At 40.3% G+C, this 18,002-nt stretch overlaps 1 protein-coding gene across 1 annotated transcript; it reads left to right on the forward strand.

Moving 5' to 3' along the window:
- The first annotated feature begins 14,909 nt into the window (after positions 1-14,909).
- Positions 14,910-16,255, forward strand: LOC111894051 (transmembrane emp24 domain-containing protein p24delta9). The gene is made up of 4 exons (XM_023890126.2): positions 14,910-15,101; positions 15,575-15,784; positions 15,875-15,951; positions 16,111-16,255. Exons 1-4 carry the CDS (start codon positions 14,961-14,963, stop codon positions 16,253-16,255), a joined length of 573 nt encoding a protein of 190 aa, XP_023745894.1. The 5' UTR covers positions 14,910-14,960.
- The last annotated feature ends 1,747 nt before the right edge of the window (positions 16,256-18,002 follow it).

Here is an 18,002-nt window from a genome sequence, read left to right on the forward strand (position 1 = left end):
CAGTGTGCCAGTTAACCATACACGCTCCACTAACTTTTTAGCAAGGGTACAAAGTGTAATTTCATGGAATTGCATCAATTCACTTTTGCCTAAAGTAACTAAGATTGAGAATTTTGTAAACATTTAGTTACTTTATTATTCATTATACTTTTAATGAGCAGAGGGTTTGCCCTATCCTACCCGTTCGGCTAACGACCCTCCACCAATCAAGGAAGCGGCGGGTGAGAGTGGACACCCATTAAACGACCATTTTATAGGCCATAACCTTATACCCCCCTTATAGATCGGCTTCGTGAATGAGACCTACTAACGGTAAGACTAGCAGTTTAAGTTATAAATATATGATATTAGACTGTTAATGTTATATATAGTATAAGGTGTATTTTACACTTTTAAAATACTAGGTGGTTTAAACTCTTAATTATACCTTTAATTTAATTAGTCTTAAACCTTTTAATTTATGGCTTATTAATTCTTTCTTTTAATTAAACTTGTAATTAAATCAATAAACCACAAGGGTGAAATTTGAACTTTTCAAAACTTGGGTTTTAGAATTTAACATTTTAAAATTAAACTTTTAATCAAAATTTAAATTCCAAAACTCGAGGGCAAGTTTTGAAACTTTTCAAAACATAAGCAAGAACATTCTAGATCAAATTACAAACAATAATAATTAACCAAGTAATTAGTAATTATCTAAATATGACCTAATTCAATTTCTTGCAAGATAATCTATCAAATAAATCAAATAAATCAAGTGTATCACATAAGGCAATGATTATCTAATTAATTTGACAATTATCTTCTATTTTGGTAAGGATATCTTTTAAATTAAACAATTAATTTAACTTAATCCCTTAAATCCCTTAAAATTCGAAATTATGGGATGGGATAATTCAAAATCTTTAATTACCAAATTTAAACACTTAAAAAATAATTACAAGATATGGCATTTATCCAAATCCCTAAAAAATAGGATCTTATCTTGGGGAAGGAGGAAAATTTCGAAATTCAAGAGTTGGATAACCCTAGAATTCGAAAACTTGGAGGCTAAGGAAAGGGTTTGGGAAACCCTAACCAATTTCAAAATCTTAGAGGCTAAGGAAAGGGTTTGGTAAACCCTAACCAAATTTCATAAATCAGGGTTCAAGAACCCTAATTTCGAAAGTTCATGCCTCCTAGGGTTTATTAGCCATAAACCCTAATTTGTCAAGTTCATACATTTGTATAATGCTAATTGAAAACAAAAACCAATGGCTCTGATACCACTGATGGGTATTATACAAACAATCATATGTGTGCATGTAACCCTAGAGTTGGATTTATGTTTTCACTATTAGTTATACAACTTTATGAACACAAAAAGAAACCTGGCATGCTACTACTGTTTTCAAAATCCACATATATAGAAGAATAGAATACATACCTTTTGTTATTATATAGTAATAACACCTAGTTCCTTGAATCTCCTTAGCATTGAAAGCAAGTACCACAAGTGTATTACCTCTAATGGCTCACAAACACCTAGAGCAAGAGGATGACTTAGGAGAAGAGGAGAGGCACCCAAAAACGTCTAGAAATCCTAAGGAAACTCTTGGCCACGTTTTTGGTGCTGTAGGGGTCATTAAATTGTAAGGCTATTAAAGTTATCAAACAAGGAAACCCTAATTTGACTGCTTAGACCCTAAGCAGCCCATGGACTCCCTCCTTAGAGGCCTTGGACGATTTCTAATGGGTTTCCCCATAAAATTCATCCACCCCTCTAATATGGAGTCCATTAGCCCAATCTTTAACTACCACACAATTGAAAATTCTAGTCCCCTTTATTTAATTAATGTCTTTTAGCCACAAAATTAATTCTTATTAATTCTTGACTATTATTAATTAAACAATATGATTTCTCTTTTAATATATTATTCATATAATATATTAATAAATCATAATTAATCCTCTTTCTCCATAAATCATCCTCTCAAGTTGCTTTAGTGAAGGCAACCCAAAAGGACCATGCACAATCGGGTCAAGTACATACCAAAATAGTTATGAACCTAGACACTAATCCAACAGATTCTAACCTAGAAGAGCCAAATTTCAAAGAGTATTTCCTCCTGTCTCCTTCTCATCCTCTTTTAAAGAGTGTTTGTAAGCCATTAGAGGTGTCACATTTGAGGCACTTGCTTTCAAGAGTCAAAGATCTACAAGGTTTTTCTTGTTATTACTACATAACAAGTAAGGTACACATCTAAACCCTTCATGAATTTCACAACATTTAACACACATATCATACAACACATGCACATGCAAGCAAATATACAAAAATTTTCACAAGACTTTGACTTGTATCCCCCCCCCCCATAAAAAAAAGAAGGAAAAACTCAAAAACAAGGGGTATGAAGCTCACCTTGGGGATTTTTCGGTTTTGAAGAGGAAGATGGTGAGGGTTTTTGGCCTAGCTTGCTCCCTTGTGATGGTTTTCAAATTTAAGGTGGTTCTAAGAGCATGAACATGAAAATGGAGTTACATGTGGAGGGATTTTTAGTGTAATATTGAAATAAAATCATAGAGTTTAACAACAACTTACCAAGTTATGAAGGCTTGAAAAGAACTCCTTGAAAACACACATAACTTACGAATTTTTGGAGGAAAGGAATGAGAGTTCTTTGAGTTTTTGAGAGAGAAATGAGATAATTATGTAAGTTTGAAATGAAGAGTGGAGAGGGGATAAAGGGGTTGGTTGATGAGGAGGGGGGAGGGAGGGAGAAACAATGGTAGGGTTTGACTTATTTGTTATGTGATGTGAGGTTTCTTAGTTGTTTGTTGGACAATATGCCCATGTATGAAGTATAATATTGAGGTGGCATCATATTTGTCCAATGTAGTTTTTTTTATTAGATGAGTTAACCGATCGGCCCAAAGGAGAAAGGAGAAAGAAAAGATTTTTGGGCTTGAAGGGCAATTGAGAATACATTGAGCCTAATAAGAATTTTCGACCCATTAAATCTCATATATGTTTTTTCGGCCCAATGAGATTAAATGGAAAGCTTTTCAGCCCAAAAGGGGCCTACTAGTGGTTTTCGGTCTTGGAAGGCCCATTAGGCTTTAAAATAATTCTTCACGACCCAATAAGGCCCAATAAGGGTCTTACGGCCCAAAACTATGTCCAAGAAGAATTTTCGGCCCATTAGGAAGCCCAATAGTGAATTACGGCCCATTGATACTAAAAACAAGGCTTTAGGCCCAACATGATCAATTTGAGAGGTTATCGGCCCATTAGGGCCCAATAGGAGAGTCTTGGTCCATTACGAGGTTTGGATCGAGAAAACTTGGGTTAAGGGCCAAAGTTGAGTGGACATAACTTATTGGGTTAGGTTTTAAGCTTACAAGAGGAGGTTTCGATTTGAATCGACATTTTGGGATGAATAAACTTAGATAACATTGTAGTTAATTTAAACTACACGTAGTGTCACTTAGTTACACAAAGTAACTATTTGTACATGGATAGAAATTCCTAGCCCTAAAATGCTAGTTGTGACATTATTTATATGTCATCGTACCACCACTACCCTCAAAATTGCTTCTGTTTAGCCGAAAACACCTCGCCCACTTCCCTCTTCCTATATATATATATATATATATATATATATATATATATATATATATATATATATATATATATATATAGTTGATAAAAATAATAATTTGCTAAGAAAAAGTGCATTGTCGACTGTAAGTAATTCTAAATTAATTTGTTAAGTAAAATCAACATAATACTTTATCATATATTTCGAAAAATGTTATTAGGATATGTAACATCCAATCTCGATATAAATTGAGTTTTTTATGTTCTAACTTTTGATTGGGTGATAACGTCGTGGTGGAACATCACGACGACGTGGCGGAGCATTCTGGATCACAGGATTTAAATGACCACCACGACATGGTGGCCTATAACCAGGGCATGGTGTCGGTTTAATGAGAAACCGTAGTCTCTGGGGTATGCGCCCCTATTTAAGGGAATGTGATGGCTAGGGTTTCTTACCCTCAACCTCCATCACACACTCTCAACCTCCAAGCAAACCCTAACATCCAATGTGATTCTTTATATGTTTATCTAATACATATGTTGATATAGTGTGGTTGGGTTGAGACTGTATTGCTTTGTACTTCCAGTCTACAAACCTGGGGCAATCCAACTATGAGGTTGTGGAGCCAGTATGTAGTATATATGGCAATACAACCAGGAGGTTGTGGGCCAGGCTAATCCAACCGGAAGGTTGTGGACCCGAGGGTATTCCAGTCCGATAACTACTTAGACCTATCATACATGATTGTATATATATTTCACATGCTGTATGGTGTTACTTTGGAGAACTCACTAAGCTTCATGCTTAAAGTTTAGGTTTATAGTTTCAGGTACTTCAGATGATCGGGGTAATGTGAAGGCTTGATTGTTCACTTCTTTCAGATTTTATGATATTTTATCTTGGGATATTCTAATTTGTAATTATAGCTTTTGGAAATAGTGTTTTGTATACAATTATAGTCATTGGACTTTTTTTGAAAAAATAAAATTTTACTGTGATCTTTATGATGCTACATGATAATATTTTGTATTTTCAAAATTTAAATAAAAGTTGATTTGTTACAAAAAGACGAGGAAAATGGTATAAATCATATGACAATACCACGGGTCAAAGAGACATGGTATGTGTGTGTGTGTGTGTATATATATATATATATATATATATATATATATATATGTAACATCCCAAAAATTACGACTAAAAATTTCTTTTAAAACCTTACTAAAACTAGATTTATAAAAACGTATCATAAGTTAAACATAACTTTCGAGTATTAAATTCAAAACATAATATCATTATCAGAGTCAAACATTCCCAGGCTAACTGACTATGGTGTGTGCTCTGCAATCTTCCCGAGCTCCTCTTTTGAAAACCGAGTACCTGAAACCAAAACTGAAAACCGTAAGCACAAAGCTTAGTGAGCTCCCCCAACCTACCACATACCACACAATAACACGTAACATATATACTGCCAGGCTGTTCTGGGGTGCCTGACTACCCGGTACGGCCATTCTGGGGTGCCGACCTACCCATACGGCCATTCTGGGGTGCCGTCTTACCCGTGTCAAGCCATTCTGGGGTGCTGACCTACCCATACGGCCATTCTGGGGTGCCGTCTTACCCGTGTCAAGCCATTCTGGGGTGCTGACTACCCATGTCAAGCCATTCTGGGGTGCTGACTACCCGTCGGCCCTAACAACCGACCACAGGGACTGGTCCCCTCATACTACCTCTATCGCATATAACATAACAAGCCAGCATGCAAACATATAATCATATACTGTCAGACGTATCTGGGGTGTCTGACTACCCTTCGGTCCTAACAACCGAACTCGACTACTATCACATACAGCATATCATGCTAGCATATAACATGTCAGGTACTAGCGAACTTAGATGATATCACAAAGACAATCATCTATCATACAACTCCTACTGGTGGGTCGGCATTGTGGCCTTAGACCCACCGCTACTGGAAGGTAACTCACCTGAACTGCTGAGCCCTGCAGATAAACCTCTGGCTGCTACTCAACAATCTCCTGAACCGCTGCTCCTCTAGCTCTCCGAGCTATCAATATACATATAACACTTATTCTGACAGTCAACTAAGTCAACTCTGGTCAAAGTCAACCTTCCAGGTCAACCCTACTCGCCGAGTCTTCCAAAAGACTCGCCGAGTTCATAAGCTCAGGGTCTTTCTTATTCGCGACCCGACTCGCCGAGTCAGTCCATGACTCGCCGAGTCCAACTAGCTCCAAGTCCTGTCCTGTCCAACTCGCTGAGTCACCACCCGACTCACTGATTCGAGTCTCAACTCGAAGGGTTTGAGGTTTCACGATCTGACTCGCCGAGTCCACTAGTAGACTCGCCGAGTCCAAGGCAATCTTCAACCAACTCGTCGAGTTGTTCATACCACTCGCCGAGTCCATGTCTAACTTCAACCGACTCGACGAGCTGTTCATCCTACTCGTCGAGTTCCTCCTCATCTTCAAGCTACTCGCCGAGTCAACTCGAAGGACTCGCCGAGTCCATTAAGATCCACTTACATGCAGAGGACTTCCGAGTCATGCATGAGCTCCAAACTATAGATCTACCCTCCCCAAGCCTATTTCCCACGTAAAGTTGCAACCTTTACGTGTAGAGAGTGAGATCTAGGCAAAATACACCCATAGCTAAGGTTTAGGACCAAGAGACTCCAATTTCCACCCAATGGCTGATACTTTATGGGATTACATACCAAAATAAACATGGATCTGAGGTAGCAACCTCAGATCTGGACCTCAAGCTCAAGATTGGTCTTAAACATGGCTTAAAAGCCCCAAAACTCATAACCAAGGAAAAATATGGAGGAGAGAAACGAATTGATACCTTCCAATGCTCTGAAATGCTTCCCAAACTTCAGATCCAAAGCCACTCCCTGATGCTTCAAGGATTCCCACTCCTTCTTCTTCCTTAAACCCACTCAAAATGGCTAGAAGCTTGAATGAACACAATGGGGGCTTAAGGTGCGGCGTTCTGGGTGCAAGAGGCTGTAAAGGAGCTCTAGGAAGAAGATTAAGATGCTTATATAGGCTCCAAGCCCCGGATTTAGGGTTTTCCTCGCACAGACCAGACTCGCCGAGTCCACTTGGCCGACTCGTCGAGTTGGTCACTTTCTTATCGACCCGGATCCCGCTCCGACTCGCCGAGTCCTTCCTTTGACTCGTCGAGTCCCTCTTAAATTTAGGGTTTCCTTCACTTTCTTGGCTTTCAAAATCCTGGGTGTTACAACTCTCCCCCACTTAAACTGAACTTCACCCTCGAAGTTTACCATGGTCAACTGCCTGCGAACTGCCTCCAACTCTTTGTCTGGAAAATCCTTCACCCTTTTGCCCATCACTCCGGCCACTCACAGCGTCGATCACTACCGATAGAACATACTAAATCCTTCTCTTTCCCATAATCTCCTCAACGTTACTTCCTCCGACTGAAAATCCTGCTGTCTCCCATTCGCCTACCGGATGTACTGAGACTACTCTGGTCTAACCAATCCCCCTATATCTGAGTTACCGGACTCCCACCGGTCACTACACTCCATCGCAAACTCCTAGTCTCTTCCAACGACTCCTAAAGATACTTCGATTATCTATAACTGTTCTATCCATCCTGCCGCTCTTACCGAAACGATGCTGCTGGAACCAGCTTGCTTTTATCCCACCTGATTACTCATCTCCTACTTACTCGAGTCTTTCCTCCTGAATGAAAAGCTACCTGCCTAGCCATCCCTACAAATCACTTATACTCGGCAAAAGGCTCAACTGATCCTGCTGAGAGGGATTTGCCAATTCCAATTCAACCAACTATACCGTCAGCACTTGCATTCCAACGCAAAAACAATACTGACCCAGAACCCTGAAACCTTCCAAACACTGAACTGCCTGCAATACTGAACATGCCTGAAACACTAAACTGCCCGAAATGCTGAACCGACTGAGACGCTGAACGGCCTGAAACACTGAACTGACTGAAACACTGAGCTGCCTGAAACACTGAACTCCAACCCAACTGTGGAGTCAAGGGACTCCTCACTTAGTCTCTTCCACGACTTCTGAACGAAATCTTCCTCTAGGACTAGTTTCCACTAGCTATTCTGTTACTGTGGCTCTCGCAACCTTCCGATCCAACCGATCGGATCCATACGTCACATCCTGACATCATCAATTCCACAACTAACAACATATTGGCTCCCAGACTGACGGTAGCCCACAACATACCCGAACCCCAATGGTCCACTGCGACTCTGATCTCATAACTGATGTGACGATCCAAAGCCCAAATTGCTAACTTAGCCGTAACTGATCCCTTTGGGAAATCCGAAAGCTAACCCGTGGATTCCCATATCCTCACTGCTGCACCCGAACTGGTGGGTACAACTGCTTTCCCGCGTCTAACACGCGCTCATGCTACCTACCAATCTGATAAAAGGCTGCGACTACGCTTGCGGACTTACAACTCTCTAATACTATCTGGCTGCTAGTGGATGCTACGGCTACCCCCGCAGACTTACAACACTACTACTGCTATCTCGAGAACATCCTGACTATCCCTAGTCCCACTAGTGATTCCTCATCCTGATTTCTAAAAAAAACAGTCCTTAGACTTTGAATTCTGCATCATCCTCTACATCTTATATCCTTGATATACTTAGCGCTTCGTCGAGGAATCCTTCGGCTTGGTTCCCAAACCAACCGTTTACTAATCCGGATACAAGAAGCTATTGTTGGGAAGTTTCCACCCTCCCAACTCCTGAATCTACGCAACCTGCATGCCGCCTCAGACACTGGCTACCAATACGAAAACATCTCTTGCTACCCGTTCTCAAGATCTTCATTCCGACTCTCATGCGTCCGACAGGTGGTCCTCCATTCCTGGATTCCCAACCAGCTTCTAGCCATCTCGATTACATGATCTAGCTGCTGGGAAAAGTTCTGGAACTCCCAATTCTGAACTTCTCAATCCATCCATCACTGTGCTACTACCATTTCTTTTCGGAGGCTACGCACTCGTTCTGGGTCTACGTGTCTCTTATCCATGAATACTCGGAGGGTTCTCCCCCACTCCGATCCTGCTTACCCCTTGCTGATTCACACTCAAAAGAGATCCTGATCTTCACTACCATTCCGGAACATCTACTAGGGAACCCAAGCCTGCCAGGTAGGAATTTAACCAATCCATCCCAATCACTAACCACTCCGAACTAGTGGAACGAACCAAATCTCTCTCAACCATGCTACAGTTACTGCATCCTCCGAAACCTTCTCCATAAGAGCACATCCCCTAACTACCAACCAATTATCCGAGGTATGCAAATGGCATATAACATAATCACAAGCAAGCCACACTTCATTACTCAGTGCTGCTCGAATCCCTGCTGAAATCTACCGGAAAACTCGGCTCTGAGCCGTAGGCACCCTTGCCGGGCCTCGACAATTGCTGGCGGTACTCGAAGTCCCAAGGGCAGGAGCTGGCACCTGCCCTGCTGGATACAAACTCGGACAGTGGGCCTTCCTGTGGCCCCTCTGACTGCAATGGAAACATAACGGCTCAAGCCCCTGGGCGATGGTAACAACACAGTCTCTGCTAAAATGACCAATCTGGCCGCACTTGAAACACCCAACATCGCCACCACTTCTACGCCTACACACACCCATGTGTGTCCTTCCGCACTTCCCGCATCGACTGCGGCTCTGATAGTTCCTCGTCCTCAAATCTGGACCCTTGGGCCTCTTACCCGAACCCGTGGCTACCTGAGTCTCATCCATTTTCCTCTTCCCTTCTAACTCCCTGTCCGACTCTCGCTCCTGCGTTACCCCAACGGCAACGCCTGCTGACTGAGCAACAGATTTCTGATCCTGAAGCCTCGCTATCAATCTGTCAGTGATCCTCACGACCATGACGGGCAGATCCTCGCGAATGGCTCGCGAGACTTCCTCAACTATCCAATCATGCAATGGTCTCTCTTGGAGACAGAATGCCCCACTCACCCCTGCCCCCTGATGGCAGGAACTAGAAATGGGATCTCCCTCCCTGATGGATCCCTGAACTCCATAAGATTCGGGACCTAGACGAGCCCCAATCTGTCCTGAAACTAACCCGGCCTTAAAGGCCTCAAGATGACTGTCCATGAGCTCCACAATGGCCTCTCTAACCGAACCGAAAATCACTGGAGTCTGATCAATGATGTTGCGCGTAATCTCTGCGGAAATGAAATCCCTCATCTGATCATCAAGCTGCCCGGCTCTGAAGCCCGAGCCAGACCCCTCCTCGACACCTGAACTGCTAACTGGTATCTCGCGCAACGTCACCATGCTGAACATATAACAAAATCCTGATCAATTTACATACTACTGCTGAGGAATTTCTCACTCACTACCCCATTCCTGGTTTCGTCTTGGCCCCTCTTGAATCGAGTACGGATCCTATGCTTCAGTAGTATGGGCCCCTACTACCTTCCACATCTATCCATACTTTCCTCAAGAGTTACCTCAACTCCACACAGTCCCCTTTACTCTTCTACTGATCTCTGCTACTCTCATCCTAGGCTTGCCCTTGGGAACCTCTGACTCTACCCACACAGTCCTCAGCTGCTGAAGGCCTCCTAGTAATGCCAATTAGTCACCACCTGAATACCATCACATGTGACGAGGCTCAGATAATCCTTCAAGTACAAGACTCGTCCCTACAACGGTTGGACTCAAACGAGAGCTGCGCAATAGGGCCAAATCCAGCACTCTGAGATTATTCGACCCTGATCACATGTGATGAAACGTATTCACCTAATGGCTAACTCTCATCACTCAGAGTCCCACAAAGCACAAAGCAAGCAGCATTCGGATAAAGGAGACATACTCAGGCAAAACTATTCTCATAACGAGAAACTACACTAGCATACAATGCTAAGCTCGTGCTACCAGGCATAACCTAAACAGGCTATCCTACTGCTGTCTACTCATTACTAGCATGCAATTCTCATCAAGCTGGAACACATAAAGCAGGCACATAAGGCATCATCCTAGATCCTTAGTCCTATTCTAGCATGCTGTTCTACTGAAGCTGGAACTGAAACTGAACTGAAACTGATACTGAAACTGATATTGAAAATAATAACATAACTTGTATGGGTAAATTGGGAGTACTTACTTGAGCTCGGCTGATTGCATGCACCACACCTTTTTCTCTTTTTAAAACTCTTTTTGCTTTTTCTAAAATTGTTTTCTTTTCTCAAAATTCTTTTGTAATTACGATTTTTCTTTTGAAAACTATATACCACTTCCTTAGTTTGAGTTCAGACACACTCAGGAGTGCGCCCGAATCCCTCAAACCAAGGCTCTGATACCAACTTGTAACATCCCAAAAATTACGACTAAAAATTTCTTTTAAAACCTTACTAAAACTAGATTTATAAAAACGTATCATAAGTTAAACATAACTTTCGAGTATTAAATTCAAAACATAATATCATTATCAGAGTCAAACATTCCCAGGCTAACTGACTATGGTGTGTGCTCTGCAATCTTCCCGAGCTCCTCTTTTGAAAACCGAGTACCTGAAACCAAAACTGAAAACCGTAAGCACAAAGCTTAGTGAGCTCCCCCAACCTACCACATACCACACAATAACACGTAACATATATACTGCCAGGCTGTTCTGGGGTGCCTGACTACCCGGTACGGCCATTCTGGGGTGCCGACCTACCCATACGGCCATTCTGGGGTGCCGTCTTACCCGTGTCAAGCCATTCTGGGGTGCTGACCTACCCATACGGCCATTCTGGGGTGCCGTCTTACCCGTGTCAAGCCATTCTGGGGTGCTGACTACCCATGTCAAGCCATTCTGGGGTGCTGACTACCCGTCGGCCCTAACAACCGACCACAGGGACTGGTCCCCTCATACTACCTCTATCGCATATAACATAACAAGCCAGCATGCAAACATATAATCATATACTGTCAGACGTATCTGGGGTGTCTGACTACCCTTCGGTCCTAACAACCGAACTCGACTACTATCACATACAGCATATCATGCTAGCATATAACATGTCAGGTACTAGCGAACTTAGATGATATCACAAAGACAATCATCTATCATACAACTCCTACTGGTGGGTCGGCATTGTGGCCTTAGACCCACCGCTACTGGAAGGTAACTCACCTGAACTGCTGAGCCCTGCAGATAAACCTCTGGCTGCTACTCAACAATCTCCTGAACCGCTGCTCCTCTAGCTCTCCGAGCTATCAATATACATATAACACTTATTCTGACAGTCAACTAAGTCAACTCTGGTCAAAGTCAACCTTCCAGGTCAACCCTACTCGCCGAGTCTTCCAAAAGACTCGCCGAGTTCATAAGCTCAGGGTCTTTCTTATTCGCGACCCGACTCGCCGAGTCAGTCCATGACTCGCCGAGTCCAACTAGCTCCAAGTCCTGTCCTGTCCAACTCGCTGAGTCACCACCCGACTCACTGATTCGAGTCTCAACTCGAAGGGTTTGAGGTTTCACGATCTGACTCGCCGAGTCCACTAGTAGACTCGCCGAGTCCAAGGCAATCTTCAACCAACTCGTCGAGTTGTTCATACCACTCGCCGAGTCCATGTCTAACTTCAACCGACTCGACGAGCTGTTCATCCTACTCGTCGAGTTCCTCCTCATCTTCAAGCTACTCGCCGAGTCCACTCGAAGGACTCGCCGAGTCCATTAAGATCCACTTACATGCAGAGGACTTCCGAGTCATGTATGAGCTCCAAACTATAGATCTACCCTCCCCAAGCCTATTTCCCACGTAAAGTTGCAACCTTTACGTGTAGAGAGTGAGATCTAGGCAAAATACACCCATAGCTAAGGTTTAGGACCAAGAGACTCCAATTTCCACCCAATGGCTGATACTTTATGGGATTACATACCAAAATAAACATGGATCTGAGGTAGCAACCTCAGATCTGGACCTCAAGCTCAAGATTGGTCTTAAACATGGCTTAAAAGCCCCAAAACTCATAACCAAGGAAAAATATGGAGGAGAGAAACGAATTGATACCTTCCAATGCTCTGAAATGCTTCCCAAACTTCAGATCCAAAGCCACTCCCTGATGCTTCAAGGATTCCCACTCCTTCTTCTTCCTTAAACCCACTCAAAATGGCTAGAAGCTTGAATGAACACAATGGGGGCTTAAGGTGCGGCGTTCTGGGTGCAAGAGGCTGTAAAGGAGCTCTAGGAAGAAGATTAAGATGCTTATATAGGCTCCAAGCCCCGGATTTAGGGTTTTCCTCGCACAGACCAGACTCGCCGAGTCCACTTGGCCGACTCGTCGAGTTGGTCACTTTCTTATCGACCCGGATCCCGCTCCGACTCGCCGAGTCCTTCCTTTGACTCGTCGAGTCCCTCTTAAATTTAGGGTTTCCTTCACTTTCTTGGCTTTCAAAATCCTGGGTGTTACAATATATATATATATATATATATATATATATATATATATATATATATATATATATATATATATATATATATATATATATATATATATATATAGACACACACACACTAGTTGTGTACCCGCGCAAAGTGGCGGATGACCGGGGGAGTAGTTTCTTTCGGAGGTTACGATCGTTTCTCGGTGGCGGTGTAACAGATCCTTATAACTTCAAGTTACATGAGGCCCATGTCAACGATGGGGGAGATTCCTTACTAGGGTGGAGTAGATGGTTGTATCAGCAAAATGTTTGATTGATCAGCATGTCACAGGTAGACTTGGTGGTATCGTTGTTGGCACCATGGTCATTTGCATTTTCCATATTCACAATAATAATTCCTATTTACAATAAGAATCCATGTTTACAATAATTACAAGTGTTTTAGGGGATCCATATTCATAAAAAGGAAATCACACAAAAGGAAACCACCACTCATAAGAATTGTCTTTGAGATGATATATATAAATTAAAAAAATATATATGTGGTGATTATTAAAGTTTATCTATTCATAATAAAGATTAACCACTTGAGTAGTGGTCTATAAGCAAAACATTCTGAGACATGTGGATGATATCTTATATACTTGAGTTCTAATTTGGTTGTTGCTATTTACTTCTGTTGCCATGAATGTCCGTTTGCAGTGACTCCAGAACATGAGGTACACCCTCATGTGTGCACTGTGGATTAGTCATGGTGTGAGCGTAAGCTAGTTCGGATACACTCATTAGTGGAGACCCTTTCCATAAAAAACAATGAAATAAGATATATGTTCGTTCATATAAGATTAATCCATTTGTTCAAGGTTGGATGAAATCGTATTAAAATAATATATTTATTTTAACCATTTAATATGTTATAATTAAATATAACTTATATCACATTGATGGTAGGTAATCATATGTTATGATATTTTTTATAATACATAATATTTATTTTTATTAATGACAATTTTGAGATTATAAAAAGTTAACAATATAGTTGAAAGAAATAAATAGATATGTCATATGCATATAATTTGTAATATAAGAATGAACTTTGTTAATTTAACTTTATAAAATTATTAGATTAGTTTGGTATAAAATTATAAAAAATAAATAAATAATAGAAAATTAAATCAACTGTTTGCTAAAAAAACATAATCATGATCCATATTTTAACAAAATAGAAAATAAAAAGAAATTACACTTACTGTGATTATTTTTAGATAATACTTGTTTGGACTTCTAGTAAAATAAACACTTGAAGCGTTATGATGACTACTAACTAAATGAGTCTATTAAACAATATGATCTTTGTTTAAAACTTAATAAAAAAAATCTTAGCAAAAGGTGTTTCACTTTCTTCTTTTACCTATAATATTTAAAACCTTATTTTCAATATCTATGACATTATAAAATTGAAAGGATGCTACTAAGTACTATAAAAAAAGAGTAAAATGAATTTGGATGGGATAAAGTAGTCTTTTAATATATATGGAGGGACTAATGCTGTAATCTCTCCAAACCACACTGAGAAAACCTATCTATTTTTTAACTTAGGCACCAAACCTGTGAATTTGATAAGCACATGGACTTAAACGTTAATTTACTTTTATTTCACATCTACATTGTCTACTTGTAATATTTATACGACGTCGTTGCGAGAATATGTTCTGGTCGTTACTTCTACACCAACGGAAAGAAAGAACAAAAGAAGCAGAAACCAAGTGATCCGAGTTTACAGAGAGCTCCAATCACTCTATAATTCCCACAAATTCTAGGGTTCTTGTTTTCATTTTTCTCCAACTCAACAAAATGCGGATATCGACAAGCATATTAACGATCGTGGTTGTTATATTAGGGTTAGTTTCATCACCTTTGGTGAAGGGAATGAGGTTCGACATCAAAACAGGAGCTACAAAATGCATAACGGAGGATATTCAATCGTATTCGTTGTCTGTTGGAAAATACAGCGTTATCAATCCCAATGAAGATTATCCATTGCCTGATAGCCATCGTATCACAATCAGGGTTAGAGTTTAAAGTGATTTTGTTTGATGTCGTATTAATCAATCTAGAGTTTCTTTCCTTATGATAACTGTTTTTTGACTGTTTGGATGTGCATTTCTAAAGTTATTATTACGATTAGTAATCAATTAGCTCCAAAAAAATGATTCAGTGTATACTAGAAGGCTAGGTAAATTGAAATAAATATGTCAATTGAAGTAGTTAGATTATTTCATAATTATCTTTAAATATTAATTTCTTTAGGCTTGAATCCAATTTATTAATGCTTGGGCTAAATGCAAACAATCACAACATAGTTTCATCATTTACCAACTTATGCAACATACTTTCTTAACAATTTAGTGTAACAAACTTATCAATTTTTACCATTTAATGTAAGTTGTACATATCATGGTAAACATGGTGATTTGATATATTATATGGTTAAAAAAATATTCTACATGAATTATTAAAATGGTGAACTTGTCACAATATAGATAACATCGCCACTTGGGGCGAATTGTCACTATGCGGATCAAAAAGCTTTTGGTGAATTTGCATATACTGCAAATGAGGATGGGGATTATATGGCATGTTTTTGGGTTGCTAAACAAAATCCACCTACAACATTAACTGTTGAATTTGAATGGAAATCTGGTCTATCTGCAAAAGATTGGTCTAGAGTTGCTAAAAGAGGACAAATTGAGGTCAGTTTTACTTTTCCAATCTTCTACATTATGTATAGACAATTTTTAAGAACATATACAATTTTTAACATGCATTTTTTTTCTCACTAGATGATGGAACTTGACTTGAAGAAATTGTTTGATACTGTAAATCTCATCCATGATGAAATGTATTATCTACGCCGGAGGTAAGAAATTGTTTTATACTCTAATGATAGCATTGCACTTTCATTTTTTTTATCTTATTGGAATATTGTATTTTGTAAAATCTTTCCAATTTTAGCAGTTTTAGAAATAAACCAATGGAAGTACGTTACTAATTCTTGCATTAAATCTTTGGAATTCAGGGAGGAATCAATGCAAGTTTTAATTAGATCAACAAATTCAAAAATGGCGACTTTTAGCTTCTTTTCCCTCATTGTGTGCTTAGCTGTCGCTTCTATGCAACTATGGCATTTGAAGACATTTTTTGAGAAGAAGAAGCTTATTTAGACAATTAGACGCTATTTTCCATGTCTCTCTCTCTTTTTTTTTTTTTTTTATTCTCATAATATTCTTTTATTTTTTATTATTTAATGTCGTGTGTTAAGGTTACAATCTATTTCCAATGACACAATTGGAAAAATCCCGTATGTAACGCTTTAAAGTAACTATGGGAAATGACAAATTCTTTAGTTCTAATTGTTTTATGTGTTTATAAAAAACCAAGAGTTTAGTTTTAAAAACGAATAATATTCACAACAAGAATACAAAGTATTAGGGACGTCGCTTTTTGCGACGACGTGACCTTTTGCGATGACATCAGACAACCCACGCTTGGTGTGGCCGCTAAAACGCCACTGTCGTCGCTAATAACTTTATCGCTAAAGGTATGGACCGGAGATCTGTAGGAGACACGCCACTTTCAATCCTGGCCTTTGGTTCGGAACATGATCCAATGGATAGGGTTTGTTCCTGTGGAAAGCAATAGATACGACACCTTTAGTAGCGACCTGTTGTCGTTATTGGTGTCGATCTGTTGACCCACATTGGACTAAATCTTGGCCCTACGATTCTCACCCAATCCAACGGTCCATAATCTATAGAAAGGGCGCGTTGAGTTCCCTCCAGAATGTTGCCGTTGATAGCCTCTCTATTGCCGCTATTAGGGTCACCGCTAAAGTGTCGCCTCTTTTGTTTAGTTTCCTCACCATAGACGATGTATGCTCTGTAACCATCTCCAATGGCTCTCTCCGGTGACGATTTGCGACATCACCGCTGATGTCACTGCTCTCCACCGCCGATTGACCTCCAAATCCGACTCCCACATCCAATTAACCTCCAATGGCGACTCCACTGACTGCCGACTGCCACCTATCCATTGCCGATTGTCACCTTCGATTCTAACCCGACGAGGTTCGTTTTCTCTACCTATTTCTCTTTCTCTTCTTTTTCGGAACACCGGTTACGTACGACGAACACTGAATGAATTTTTTTTTTTCTGTTTTTAAGTTCCCATTGTAAGGACACACATCACCACTGATTGTAGTTTTGTTTTTCTGGCAAGAACATGTTAGTAAATTTGTAACACCCATAAAATACAAGCCAATATTAAACTTTTCAAAACATTTAAAACCAATAGTTATTACAATTTTTGTTTCCAAATAGTCTATATAAGAGTTTTCCCAAACATCATAACAAAATATGAGGAGTTGTACGATCACGCCTTCACCTTGCCACGATCCCCTGATGTACCTGAAATAATAACTAAAACTGTAAGCCCGAAAGCTTAGTGAGCTCCCCCAAAATACCCATACACGTAGTAATACACATAGAATCATAAACAACATACTATGGGTCCAGTCAACCATCGGGTTGGAATACCCCAGGCCCTCAACCAACAGGTTGGATTGCCAATATACTATGGGTCCAATCACCATCAGGATGGAATACCTCAGGCCCACAACCAACAGGTTGGAATGCCCACATACTATGAGTCCAATCATCCTCGGGATTGAATACTCACGGCCCACAACCAATAGGTATGAATGCTCAGGTCTATTGGCCTCCGCACAAAGTAGATAAGCCTCAACCGCCAAACAAACATGTGCACATATATATAACAGATAATCACATATCAGTCTATAGACAACAACCGATCTAACAGATCATACCACATAGCACATAATACCATCCTATCTACCAGGATACCGATCTAACAGATCATACCACATACAACATAATATTATCCTACCCTCTA

The sequence above is a fragment of the Lactuca sativa genome, chromosome 4, assembly GCF_002870075.4.
Source record: "Lactuca sativa cultivar Salinas chromosome 4, Lsat_Salinas_v11, whole genome shotgun sequence".
Classification (NCBI taxonomy): Eukaryota; Viridiplantae; Streptophyta; class Magnoliopsida; order Asterales; family Asteraceae; genus Lactuca; species Lactuca sativa.